Source organism: Sphaeramia orbicularis, chromosome 22, assembly GCF_902148855.1.
Source record: "Sphaeramia orbicularis chromosome 22, fSphaOr1.1, whole genome shotgun sequence".
In the NCBI taxonomy this organism is placed as follows: Eukaryota; Metazoa; Chordata; class Actinopteri; order Kurtiformes; family Apogonidae; genus Sphaeramia; species Sphaeramia orbicularis.
Window position 1 is genome coordinate 51,393,477 of NC_043978.1, and position 15,008 is coordinate 51,408,484.

The 15,008-nt window shown below is 39.2% G+C and overlaps 1 protein-coding gene across 2 annotated transcripts in view; it reads left to right on the forward strand.

Moving 5' to 3' along the window:
- Positions 1-12,927, forward strand: part of crip2 (cysteine-rich protein 2) — a 40,026-nt gene extending 27,099 nt beyond the window's left edge. For both annotated transcript variants that reach the window (XM_030126725.1, XM_030126724.1), the window contains 6 exons: positions 4,293-4,350; positions 5,257-5,388; positions 6,135-6,203; positions 6,339-6,433; positions 10,406-10,463; positions 10,718-12,927. In XM_030126725.1, coding sequence (XP_029982585.1) covers positions 4,293-4,350; positions 5,257-5,388; positions 6,135-6,203; positions 6,339-6,433; positions 10,406-10,463; positions 10,718-10,785 — 480 coding nt within the window. In that variant the 3' untranslated portion in view covers positions 10,786-12,927. The remainder of the gene's footprint in view (positions 1-4,292; positions 4,351-5,256; positions 5,389-6,134; positions 6,204-6,338; positions 6,434-10,405; positions 10,464-10,717) is intronic.
- The last annotated feature ends 2,081 nt before the right edge of the window (positions 12,928-15,008 follow it).

The window sequence follows — 15,008 nt, forward strand, 5'->3', positions numbered from 1 at the left end:
GTCTCCCCCTCCTCCTCCTGTCCTCTCTCCATGGACAATGTCCAAATCCCGCCTCAGGCTGCAGCAGTGGCATGGCATAAGCCTGATTTTTACTAGGAAAAAAAGGAACGCTGGATCATCGTCATGGAAACAGAACTAGGCTGGAACTTGAGACATATCATTTTTTTTTCTCAGAATCAGGAATGCAAAGGGACTGTGGGATCATCGAGGAGAGTGTTTGATGTTCTCCTGGGTCTGGTATGCAAAAGGTTACGGCCATCAGAGCAAAAAGCGACTGCTTCTTTAAAAGGAGAAGGCCTTGAGATGAAACCCTGAATGGTTTGTCAAACGGGGGCAAAAGGAGTCCAGCAGCTCCCTGATGGCAGTGGCACAGAGCCAGGCTGGAAAAGACAAGCTGATAAGCCTCCATTGTTGACCCTAAAAGATCATGACTGTGTTGACTAGTTCCAAAAGGGTTTCAGCGTCATTACTGAATCATTCACATACTGATTTAAAAAATGGACATCCTCTGTCGGAAGTAAACATGCTGATGTTTATCTCAACATCATATTCAAGGAAAATAGGTTATTGTGTCTAAATAAAGCTTTGTCTCTGAAAATGACATTTTTGGTGACCTACAGATGTCTGAAAATGAACACATGTTGACTTACATCAGAAGTGTTGAAAAATAGATTCCTGCTCCTAACTTGTTTAATGTACAGACACAGACTTTGGTAAAGTCCTACAGCTAAAAAAAAAGAAGACTATCGTTACTATGACATGAATGAAATGATTCAATGAATGTTGGCTTTTGTTAATTCCAACCAGTGGAACATCAGCATTAGACCAGGACGACTACTGAGAGACGACTGTCTGTGTGTCCGTCTGTGTGTCCGTCTGTGTGTCCGTCTGTGTGTCCGTCTGTGTGTCCATCTGTGTGTCCGTCTGTGTGTCCGTCTGTGTGTCCGTCTGTCTCTGTCTCTGTCTCTCACCGCACATGCAAGGAAGACCGAACGGGATGGGTTCTAGTGCTACACAAGACACACACACACACACTTCTCTATAAACTCTGATGTGGATGGTTTCCTCTCATGTCCACAGACTTAAGTTTTCCTTCTCCATACACAGCGACATACAGACAGAAGGTATTTATTTGACTAATAGCACGCCTCACCACTGATAAACAACAACAGACAAATACCCGTTCACCCCAGTGTGTGGAAAAAGAACAACTTCGTATTTGGGTGCTGGTGTATCCCACAGCAGTTTATACAGTGCACTGTCTCCATGACGACAACCAGGAGCACACGCAAAATCCTCATTTAATTAGGGCGGTCTCCAAGACTTGGCACCTGTTGTCATTTGTGCAGGAAATCTGAGCTGATCACCCCTGACACGCAAATCAACAGCACGCGCATATTTTAGTGCGAGCTAGCACAGTTGCGCCCGTTATTTGCGATCTTAGTAAATCAAGGCAAGGCAGATTTATTTGTATAGCACAATTCATACACAGGGCAATTCACAGTGCTTTACAAAAATGGAAAAGAGACAGATTAAAAATACACAATTACAATTAAAACATAATCAATAAAACATAAATAATAATCAATCAAAACAAAGTAAAAGAGAAGAGTGCAGATAGAACCCTTTCAGTTGTTCTATGCACAGTTGAACAGAGCCGTTTTCAGCCTGGACTGAAACACTGTCACAGTAGAGGCCTGTCTTACATCATCAGGAAGACTGTTCCAGAGTTTAGCTGCATAGAACTGAAACACAGCTTCACCCTGTTTAGTCCTGACTCTGGGCACCAGCAGAAGACCAGTCCCTGAGGTTCTCAGGGTCCGAGGGGGTTCATATGGGACCAACATGTCACAGATGTACTTAGGTGCTAGACCATGGACAGACTTGTAGACCAGCAGAGCTGTTTTAAAGTCTATTCTCTGAGCCACAGGAAGCCAGTGCACAGATCTGAGCACAGGACTAATATGGTCGTACTTCCTGGTTCTAGTCAGGACTCCAGCAGCAGCGTTCTGGATGTACTGCAGGCCCAATGTGTGAAGTAAAGCCATAGAACTATGTGGATGGTGTTGGAAAACATGCACACACAGTCAAGACAAACACATAAACTAAACCAGTGAATTTAATAAAACTGAATTCAATTTTCTTTGTGAGTTCCTCATGACAGTGAGAACAGATGATTAGATTTGGGCTGTTTTAAATCATAGCTATAATATGATAGCTATCTTCAAATAATGTGCATGTAGTATTTAAGCCCCAACCCAAGAAGAAATGGTGTAATGTTCAGAGATAATCCACTTCCATTCTGGGCTTTTGTGCAATGACTGAAACCTAATAAAGCATGAGTCAAGGTCAGACAGAAAAGATGAAAGAGAGACTTAAATGTCGGGAAGCTGGATGAGAACTTCTGGGAACAGAGTGGGCCGTTCAGTGATGGATGCTCCATTTGTAGGCTCCTACCATCCTTGATATTTCACAGCCAGTACCACACAGATACTGTCCAGCAGACTGTTGAGCAGACCGCTCAGTTCATTTGACAGTGAAGCCTTGTGTGTCTTGTCCTGAGAAAGTCATCAGTGCTTAGTCACGGTGTGGCGTTGGCGGCCAGACCTTCACAGAGCTCATTAATGTCAAACGGTGTCAGAGGAGAGCGCAGCTGCTTTAACAGTAGCTGACCCTGTCTAGGTTCATGCATTAGTAAAACTCAGATGTTATTTCTTTTTTTTTGTCTTGCCACACTGTCCTCAAATGAAGGAACACAGGCAGCTGTTTAGTGGTTAAAGCACAGGATTGTGGGTAGTATGTCCCTTATTTAACCCTTTCATGCACAGTGGTCACTCCAGTGGACAGTTCTTCTCCAGCTGTTCTCTTGTATATTCATGGGTTTGGTTGTTTTAGTTCCATATCAGCCAACACAGTGGACACTAATGCACCATCCCATAATAACACACTGACATTCAGACCAGTACTGTAACTTTGCTGTTCTTGATAAACCTGATCTGCAGTAACATGTTTGAGTGTAAATCAATTGCTAATTGTTTTTAGACTGTAATTAACAGTTTTCTTAAAAAGTTTTTTTTGTATATTACCTCCATGAAGTGAGTAATAACTAATATTAGTGTATGATAAAATGTGAGAAAACATCAGATTAGCTACATTAAAAATGTTTTTATTTAATAGTTTTCACACAGTATAGGGTCAAAACACAGTCATGTCCCATCAGAGAGCAAACTTTAATTGATTGTCATTCCAACATTTATTTCAATATAAAAGTAGCTCCTTGTTTTGGATAATCTCTTATGGTCCAACTAAAGCAAAAACAAATTTAAAAGTTAAAATGCGGGTCGTTTAGCAACACTAATCTGTCAAATTGTCTCTAAAATGTCCCGTCAGATAGATTTCGAATACCGTGTTTTGACCCTTTATCACTTTCTGATATTGAGTTTTAAATACATGTTTCTTCACTTCAAAAATTAAACACATGGTGTCCAAATGAGTGGACATTTTTGTAACTCCATGAAAAATAGGTTAATTAAAAAAAAAAAAATCAATCTCATTGTTTTTTTCATGCCTAAAGAGGAATAAAAACACTCAGGAAAAAAATCTTTGCTATAGTTCTCACATGCATGAAAGGGTTAATGCCAGTTTGTCCTGTCACCTCCGTGGCCTGGACACCCCGTGGTGCCAGTGCCATCCACTCGGTTCTTCTCATGTATGGGCATCCACCTCTGGACCGCTGAACCTCCCTGCCCAAGCTGATCACATGCAGGATGGCCACATTCCCAGCATGCATCAGCAGTAGGCCGTCTCTGTGTGCCAGGGTTCCCAGCATGCATCAGTGATAGGCCGTCTCTGTGTGCCTGGGTTCCCAGCATGCATCAGTGATAGGCCGTCTCTGTGTGCCTGGGTTCTGTTGCCACTGAAGTAGAACCATGTTGACTCAGACGTGTCCAGACTTGCAGGTTTGACTGAAGCGTGGCGCTGAATCCACCAACACAGTCCTGTTGGTGGGATCCGGCTCCTGTCCGTCTGTGTTGAAAGGAACCTATGACACTGACATGATCAGCCCGCTGGGAGCTTTTCTCCCTTTTTGGACACGTTCTCCATCACCTCCTCTGCCAGTCTTTCCTCTCCCAGTGGAAATATATGAAAACCAAAACAAATAGGCCATGCAATCTGAAAACACATGATTCCTTACACATGACTGAGTACAGTTTCCAACCAACGTCATGCCTTTTATTTCCTTACATACCTATTTATTCAGTTTGTTCTGTGTGTTTTTCTCTCTCCTACAGCATGATGGAAGGCCATACTGCCACAAACCATGCTATGCTGCCCTCTTTGGGCCAAAAGGTGATGTATATCTGATTTTTTTTCTGTTTTCTTTTTTTTCACAAGCTGTCAGTATTTACAACAATTCACACTTTTACAATGATGGGTACTCAGGAATTGAATTGATTGAGTTCTGAGTCACAGTTCAGTTTTTTTTCTAATTCAAGGTCATATCATGGTCAAAGACATTTCTGTTATGGGCTGTTGCATCCATTTTCCTTTAATATGAAAGATTCACAAAGAATTGATGCTATGAAATATAAAAGGAAAGCTTAAACTTCTTACACTATTACAGATATAAATGTTTATACTAAGAATTGATCCGTGGGCTTTTGCATTCATATACTTTTTGTGTAACATCACCAACAAATGCTTTGTGCAGGGGTGATTAATAGGGTCAAAACTTGAGTTTTACTCGTCCATGGGGACAGGTGTTAACTAGAGCTGCATGATTCAATGAAAATGTCACATTGCAATTGTCTACTTATTTGGTTATCAAGGAAATTGAGATTCCAGATTATTAATCATGTCTACAAACTCAAACACTGACTGGTTAAAAAAAATTGAAAAACACTTTGTGCAATTATATGATTGTATTAGATACAGCTGTGATTGGAGTAAACTGTAGTAAGCTCATCTTGGGGTTTTACTAGTGATTGTGGTGTCATTCAAATAAAAAATTGTTGTCAGAATTTTCAGGAAGATTATTTCCTAAATGTCAAAGGTTACAGATTATTGGTTTTCCTGCTGAAATAGAAAAAGTCATGCAAAAATGTGATATTTGGATGTGGTTATATGGAACAGTGAATTCCCCACACTGCATACATGTTGCTGTGCTGGTAAAGGCAAACATCACCAGATGTTAATTGTGCATTTCCATTTAAATGCAAAAGATTCAATGTTTGTCTCCTCTCTTTTATCCTGTAGGTGTGAACATTGGAGGAGCAGGGTCTTACGTGTATGACACTCCAGCTAACAACAACCCAAATCCCACTGCAGTGGATTCAGCCCCTAAAGCTGAGGAGAAGAAAGTCTTTGCCCCCAAGATGCCATCCAAAGGTAGAAGGGAAGGGACCAGGCAATTCTAATATGTCTGTAGATCACAGATATATCAGTACGTACTGCTGATGTGAAAAAGCTACCTGACATGGATGTTTTTCCATAAAGATTTGGGTGTTTTCGGGACGTTCTGGGCCAGTTTGGAAAGAGTGCTGTTGCTACTGACTCACTGATAAGAACGTTGACAGACTTTCCGTAGACGTATAGAGGTGTTGACATATAGATTTCCCAGCATTTTCACCCTTTTAACGGGAACAGCAGAACAAACCATTTGTGATGGGTGTCTTCTTCTCATTGATCTCTTCTATACTGGCAGTCAGAGGCTGTTTTCCATCCATTTGACTACAGAAACCAGAAAACTTAATGGATTTAACATCCATACATTTGGCTTTTGGCGCCACCTGCAGTTTCCAACCCAGAATTACTCTGAACATGCATTGGCTCTGATGATTGGCTGCTGGAGGAGGGAGGAAATTGGAGCGATTAGTGAGAGAACTGTCTATGCTTGGCAACCAAAACAGCTAAATTGGCAAATTTAGCCTCATTACTCAGTAATTCCTTCTTGAATCTTACACAGTTAGAACTCTTGGAAGTTGGCTCAGTTTTATTTTAACAGCCTCATATTATTAGGACACTGAATTTCACACCCCACTGAAAAGGTTGCAGGCATTTATTGCATTTCCCCTGCCGTCATGCACTACCTTAATCCACTGTTGTGTTGTAATGTGTGTGTAATGTGTGTGCAGCTGGCAGCATCACCACTTTCTCCGGAGAGGCCAACCTGTGTCCCAGATGCAACAAGAAGGTTTATTTTGGTAAGTACCGCCACACCTCTTGTGAAAGAGAAGGGAGAGAAAAAGGTGTGAACCCGTAAAGTGGCTGCTACCTTTTGTCTCACAAGTGTGTGTTTTCTGTGTGTGTGTGTGTGTGTGTGTGTGTTTGTTATGCAGCGGAGAAGGTGACATCGCTGGGAAAGGACTGGCATCGACCATGCCTGAGGTGTGAGAGGTGCAGCAAGACTCTGTCTGCTGGCAGCCACGCTGAGGTGAGGGAAAGGAAGATGGAGGGGCAGACCAGACTAGGGATGGAACCATATGAACATTTCACATCATGGTTACCGTGACCAAAATGATCACAGTTATCATTATTATCATGGTACCATTGAAATTGTGCTCAAAATGTTCAAAAAGTACTAATACACACACTGAAATAATTTAACCAAGTTGTATTTTGAAAAACAAAAACAAAAAAAAAAACAACAAAAAACCCAAATAAAATAATAGTCACAATGTTCCTTCTGTTGCAGAAACATTCAAATATTAACCCTTAGTGGTCTGAGCCTATTTTGTCCGTTTTTCAGTCCTTTTGATTTTGCCTTTATATACTATATAAACAAATGTTTACTATACCCATGTTTGGGATCTGTTTTTTCAGCACAACTTCATCTATATCATCTCTCTATTATTTTTTCACTTTAACCCTTTCATGCATACTGGTCACTCCAGTGGACAGCTATTCTACAGCTGTTCTCTTGTATATTCATGGATTTTGTTGTTTTGTTTTTTTTGCACATATCTTTCTTAAAGTTTTAACACATTACATATGTTTTCTGACATGAACTGGTAACATTGTGTAGATTTCCCCTGAGCGTAACAGTTATAGTTTTCACTCAATTTATCAGTAAATACATGTTTCTACGCTTCAAAAAATTAAATGCATGGTGTCTAGCTGTGTGGACATTTTTACAACTTCATAAAAAATAGGTTCATGAGAATTTTTTTTTATTATTACTTTTTTATTTTTAAATGTATTTTTTTTTTTTTTTAACTTTTTTTTCTTTTTTCATAAGAAATTTTTCAATCACATTGTTTTTTTCATGATTAAAGAAAAATGAAAACACTCAGGGAAAAAATCTTGATTAAGGTTCTCATAATTCATGCATGAAAGGGTTAACCTACTATAAAAACATAAAAGGACAAGAAACGCACAAAAAAAATAAAATCCAATTTGAAAAATGTATATAATTTATTGCATAAATAACACACAGATGCTTAACGAACCTTTTCACAGACTTTAAGTGAATATTGGTTCCAAATATTAGGTATAGAAAATTAAAATTGTAATAAATTAAAACTATACTCAAATATTTGACATAAAAGCAGATCTTTACATAGGCGTTTTCTCTGGAAAACTGCGGTAATCAAACATGGTTATCAAGATAATTAGAATTTAAACGCTAATACTAACCGTCTGCAATTTTACCACCGTTTATCGTTTTACCGGTAATTGTTAAATCCCTAGAGGAGACAAAAGCAAAGAAAAGGGGGTTTGGGGGCTTATAAAAGGAAATATGTCTACTTTACTATAAATCTACTTTATTATATGGACTTGAAATTTCAAGTTCTTTCTGCTATCCACACAAACTCCTTAAAGATATACAAATAAAAAATAGAATGTTCTGAGAAGAGCCTCTAAACGAATTCCATGTCTGAGAGCAATGACATGTGAGGAGGTGTTCTGAAAACTACAACTTCCTGTGTTGGGTCATAGGAGACATGGAGGTGAGAAGAGTGAGGTCTAAAAGCATGTTGACAGAGGAGAGGAGAACACAGCTGAGCCTAAAACGCACCTGTAGAAAAGAAGAGAACACAGCTGAGCCTAAAATGCACCTGTAGAAAAGAAGAGAACACAGCTGAGCCTAAAATGCACCTGTAGAAAAGAAGAGAACACAGCTGAGCCCAAAATCCACCTGTAGAAAAGAAGAGAACACAGCTGAGCCTAAAATGCACCTGTAGAAAAGGAGTTGGATTAAATAACAATAAGACATGTTTGCACTTCATGTTGATATGATTGTGATGAAACACATCGATACTAGAATAATACATTCAAATGGTGAAATTCATACATATCAGTGTTTTGTAGGTGAAATTGTGTGTGTGTGTGTGTGTGTGTGTGTGTGTGCATTATAATTAATTAATCCGTAATAACACCTTCCATTTAGAGACCTGTCCTTCAGTTGGAGTCAAATGCTATTCATTTTCCAACTAGAAACTAACATTATTTAATCACTCTATTGAAAATTTCCATGTTAATTACAAAAACAACAGAAAACACAATCCAGGGCTGAAGTCCCTCCTGCTCGTGCTATATTCCACTGTAGAAATAGATCCCCCTAAATCTTTCACAGTACCGTTATTAGTGAACTCCTTATGTTTTCACGACTAAAGAAAAAGAATTGAGGAAACATTTGAAGATGCATGGAACAAGTTTGTTGTGTGTGCCTTCAAATGGGCCATTTCATAAACAGACTGGATATTTTATGTATAGAGCTGATTTGTGAAAGTATTGTTCTTTTAAGTGTTATGTCTATTTATATCTTGTACCCGACAATTTCTGTACATTTCGGCTAAAATTTCCTGAGGGGGTCAAATGAGTGTCCATTTTTGTCAAAAAAAAAAAACAGTTGTCATAAATGCATAGAAGTGTGTTGAAATAATGCTAATCCATTTGTGCACAGACTACTGATATTCTTTGACAGTGGAAGCTCTATTTTCATAAATATTGGATTTGGAATAGCACGTGTATGTGAAAACTTTTGCTGGTGGACGGACGTGACATTACCCATGATGCTCTGGTCAGTACCAGTACTTTATTAGGAATAAACTTATAGACTTAATATTGATAATTCTGCTCTTCTTCATAAATGTTAGTATTGTGGATCTAAAACAATCCCAGCTGACACAAAAACACTAAATGTGTCAGTGGACGGATGTGACATGGTTGTTGTGGATCCCATCATACTGATGCTCTGCAGCCATGTCAGCGTTTACACTAATGATCCCTGTGCAAAAACTAGGATCACAACTATTTATTGGATAGTTTATCATCAGACTAGGGATGTAACGATTACCGGTATAACGATAAACTGCAGTAAAATTCCTGACGGTTAGTATTACTGTTTAAATTCTGATTATCGTGATAATCGTGTTTGCTTACCGCACTTTGAAAACTAATGGTACTGCACATTTCCTGGAGAAGCAGCAGCATTCCAGGCACTATCTATCTATGTATCTATCTATGAAAAAGAAACTCAAACAACTCAAACTTGATCTGTAAAATGGTCAAACAGTGTCCATAAGGTGCCATCTTTAATGCACATTTGTATATTTGATTGTTTACATGTTAATATTTGAATGTTTCTGCAACAGAAGGTACATTGTGGCTATTATTTAATTTTATTTATTTATTTATTTTCCAAAATACAACTTGGTTAAATGATTTCAGTGTGTGTATCAGTACTTTTTGAACATTTTGAGAACAATTTCAACAATACTGCAGTAATAATGATAACCGTGATGATTTTAGTCACAATAACCATGATATGAAATTTTCATATCGTTGCATCCCTACATCAGACTAAAGAGGAAAGAACAATATAGAATTGTTCTTTCTGTATAAAAATGCTCATTATTAGAAAACTGTTGATTTAAACAGTGCCGTGTGACATTCTTCATGTATGTGTTGGCGTAACATAAGCAGGATGGATCAGCACCATACTCCAGATTGAACCTGTACAAATAAAACATGTGATATGTAGGAGAGAATCTGGGAAGTAAAACTGGGGAATCTAAAAGAATAGAAGATTTGTTTTTCAGCTCAATTCAGTTCAAATAGAACTTGGCCATTTGTGACATGAAAATATAGCATTAATTGTGCTGAAATGGGACATTTTTGAGCTGAAAACATAGTTCATATGAGCATCAACATGTTGAACAGAACTGAAATCCTGTACATTTGCAGAACTGTCATTTACCAACACAAAGTTCCTTTGGGGATTCACTGAGATTGATTTACTATGAACAAAGACACAAATAAGACCTCTAAGCACATTTTAGCTGGTTTCAAAATGTTAAGGAAGAAAAAGCCAAAAAAAATTTCAGGTGGAAAGTAGCAGGTTGACAGAAACATGAACAGAATGCTTTTCAGTGGGTTAATGGTTCTGTTTTGTCCATTCCAGCATGATGGCCAGCCTTACTGCCACAAACCCTGCTATGCTGTGCTGTTCGGGCCCAAAGGTAACCGCTAGGGGGTGCTGTCAACCCACCAATTATCAGCAACACTTGAAACAGAATGTTGTTTGTCTGAGCACTTGATCCATACTGTCCACATAATGCAGATATTGCACAGAATGGAACTCCATAGTACAACAATAACACAGCCAGGATGTCTATTTTTGTATTTTTGCATCCCTTCTTCTTGCTTACATCATACCTCGTCTTGTCCTTACTAATTGACCCTCAACACCCCGCTGTACCTGTGGTTTTTCCAGGCGTGAACACTGGTGGCGTTGGCAGCTACATCTATGACAAGGAGCCCAGTGCAGTGACTGAGCCCTGAACCTGAGCCCCGCCCCCCCAGCCTCATCCCTCTCCACACCACACTGACCATGGACCACAGTATTATTTGTAGCCTTTCTCCATCCCCTCAAACCCCAGACTTCCAGCCCTTCTGCTCCAGGTCCACCCCTCAAGTCTCTGCTTTTCTCCTTTATTCTGCTCTCCCATCAGCCCCGGATCAGATTTAGCGCCGTGAGGAATGATTCATTGATTCCAAATGTTGCCTAGACATGTGTTCTATGTATCTGCTGCAGGAGAGTCCTGCCTTAGTCCATTCACACTGAGTTGTTCTGGATCCAGTACCTGCGTTCAGGCATGATTCAAGTTATCGTACACTGTCCATTTAGGGAATTTCAACCTTGTTTACGCATTTCAAATGTATATAAACACATTAAATGTCAAATATTAAGGTCGTAGATTTCGATTTTCCTCTGAGAAAAAAGTATGTTGAGTTTTGATAAAAGAAAGATAAATGATAAAAAAAGAAATGGAAAGGTATGTTGTGGATTGAGCTGATCTGTTGACAGCTGGAGGAGTTTCACCTCGGAGGCAGCTGAATGCACAAATGGTGCACATTGCCAATAAATTTAGACTGTTCAAATGCCATATTTACACTTTGGCTGCCTGACAACATTCCTGATGTGAACAAAAAGTGAGATTCTGTTAAAAGAGAAAACAGTCCTAACATATTGTCTATAGATTGTTCCAGGTGGAAACATGAATCTGTGAGGCGCCAGAGTCATGACTTTCAACGCATCCACCAGACTGTATCGACACAAGACAGGTTTTAATGTTCATCATGTGTTAGTGATGTTTTTTAATATCCAGGGAGACATGAACAACACTTTATATTAAGGCACTTTATTTACCATGTCCTAGCTCCTACTAGTACCATATTGACTCATTATAAATCACTCATTAATGGCTTCATCTGCATGCATTTTTTTTAAACAAATAATGTCATCAATGCTTTGAATAATATGATGATTCTTGTGCAACCAAACACGTCAAATAGTGTCTCACCAACTCTAAATGAATCATTTTAAGTGATATGTTAGAATACATTGGCCAGCGGAAAGTAAGGGCTTACTCTTAACAAATATTCTAGTAGTTAGACTCATTCATCAGGTTAATACATGTATATTAAATGATAATTTCACAGTAATTTGTTAACAGAACTTAACTCAGGAAAAGCCATGAAAAGAACAAACCCTGTTTGCTATATGAAGGTGACTGTGAGGCTGTTTTCATGGTCAAAGGCAACCAGGACAGTCAGTAACTTCAAAACAGAGTTGGCGTCCATCAGGAAAGCTCCGAGGGCTAAAGACACAAAGTCCGACACAAACTTCTGCAGACACACTGAATCTTTAAACCTCGTTCTGTTTAAATTATGCATACTTTGTATACACAGTAAAGGTTCAGTGTGTGAGATCTGTGTTCATGTGCAGGAACTGGCCCTCGGACTCACATTGGAGGGTACACATATACATATTAAGATTGTCATTTCATGAGCAAGAACTTCCTGAACTTGCTCTGAACATGTGGTAATTCATGAGTTCTTAAGGGAAAACAATGAGGCATTATAAGTGGTTCATAATGATAAAGAGCTGATCTGTTACTCATATGGATGTTAATGCTTCGTATAATAGTGAATATTTGTGCCTTAATATGAAGTGTTAGTGAGATATGATATGCTATTAAATAACCCAAATATCTTGTCCCAGCTGTTCTATGTAAACCTGTTTTTTTTTAACCCTTTCTTTGGAAGATGCAGAATGTGAGGGCTGTGAGAAACTTGCCAGTGGACAGTTTGTATTTATTATTTGGTTAGTTTATGTTCCTCAGTTTTTCATTAGCCACTGTACTATTTGGAAATAAATAACCCTTCTGTTTTTTTCCGAGAGATGAAGTGCTATTTGAAGTATTATATTTTTGCCATCAGCAAATGCAATAGCTTAGCTTGTAGAAACCGAGAGGACGCACTGCAGACAAGTCATTCTGTAAGAATGTGCATTTGTAGTATTATTGTCAGACTGTTACTGTGTTTATAAGCTGTTGTAGACACTGCAGGGCCCACTGTTACTGTAGAAACACTGTCCTGCTGCGTTTGTCTTTGAATCCCTTCAATAAATATTAAACCAATTCTTCATCTGTGTTGGTGTAATGATGGACAGATTGTGTTTTTTTGTGAGTCACAATAAACCAACACCATATGCAGAAGCACTGAACTCCTTTACCCTGGAAGTGAAAGTATAAATATACAACCTCTGAAATGGATTATGTGAATTGTCTCCTTATTTTCGCATCCTGGTCTTTTAGGTTTTTGTCTTGAAAAAATAACCCTGATCACTTCATCTTTTTTCTTAATTCAGTGTTTCCAGTGCACTGGATTTTGCGTAATTAAAGCAAAATAAACCACGTCACCACTAAATCATGATATCAGAAACTAGGATTGATTTTTTCCCCCCTCGTTTTTCAGTTTGATTTTGCGTCATTTCATCATCTTACGTCTTGTTTTTGTCATTTTGTTTTGGTTTCACTGCTGTCATCACTACTTTGACGTCCTCTGCCTTTGCATTAATTTGCACTGTCTTTGTTAATGTCTTTAATGTTTCATTTTGTCATTTATCTTTCATTATAGATAGATAGATAGAACGATAGAACGATAGATAGAACGATAGAACGATAGAACGATAGAACGATAGATAGATAGATAGATAGATAGATAGATAGATAGATAGATAGATAGATAGATAGATTTACTTTATTCATCCCCTAGGGGAAATTCTAAATACAAATTGCGGTCACCGCTCCACAAACACAGCCATCCCAGATAGCAATAACCTTTGGGCCGGATCCGCATGAAAGCCTTTACATCCGTTTCTAGCTCACATCCGTTTTCTGACTTTGGACCAAATCTGCATCGGATCCGTCTTCCAGCTCTCTCTAGCAGTTCTGGAGTTGTGCTGGCTTACGGATTCGGCCCAGAACAGTCTCCCATCACACAACCAAGACTGACTTTCAAAGTAGTAATACTGATCTGGACCAGAATCGTAATACGAATCTGGACCAGAGTCATAATACAAATCTGGGCCAACATGATTCTCGTGTATATTCTAGATGTGACTGAACGGAACTGGACCAGAGCCGGACCATTAGAAGATCCGTTTGGCGGAGCAGTACCTGTTTTGGCCTGATGTGCATTTGGACACCAGGCCAGATCCACCAAACGGTTTCGGGCGATTCTGTTCCAGATCCGTCCCAGTATCTCTTTGCCATCTGGGGAATCACAGTAAAACTTTAAAGCCCATGTTAGTTCAATATGTAAAGTGTTCAGATGCACATCTGTGGCCACTGCGCCTCATTTGACTTTTACACATAATTTTTAAAGGCTCTGCTGACTGTTCAAATGAAATATTCTATTAAGATGAAAAGCACAAAGGCTATAGAAAAGTATTGTATTTTCCTTTGTCGGACTGGGGTGGGGGTGGTCAGCGAACGGACGGTGGGGGGGGGGGTGTCACCCCCGCCATCATCATCATCATCATTAGCTGGATCTGATGTATCTGTTTGAGCCGCTCCAACCCAACCCCAAATAAAATGACATTTTCTTAACCCACCCCAGCCCCACCCACGGGTCCCACGGGTTACCCCCCATCAATGATCTGGGATCTGTGATCACTGATGATCAATAATGACAATTGCGGCCACATCCCCAAATCGCTTTATCCCTTGGAAGTAACTCAATGGAAATGTGACATTCCTGCCAGTCCGCTGAAATGCCGTTTGACGGAACTCAGCCGAAAGCGCCGAAACTGTGTAAGAGCGGGATTTGGTTCCGTCTCAGCACAGGTACACGGACCTGGCCCACATCAGTGTTACAGGTTTACGCCAGAAGCGCTGGAATTTAATGGAATGGAACAAATAAAAAAAAATCACGGGGGTGTATGTCCTCTGATATATCTGAAGCTTTTGGAATTAACAATAGTAAATAAATACATTTAAATATAAAAAGTGTCATAATTGAATAATTAATTATAAGTAATCATATTTTTGAATAAAGGAAGGAGAAAAAAAAAATCTATTAGTTGTTTCATTCAGTCTACCCCATTCAGTGAAGTTGACTGGTCCAGTTTGTCCAGCTCCACTGTCATCCGGATGCAGATGTATGGACACACTCCACATTACAGGTGAGTACTCTGATTTTTTGTTCTGATTTGCAGT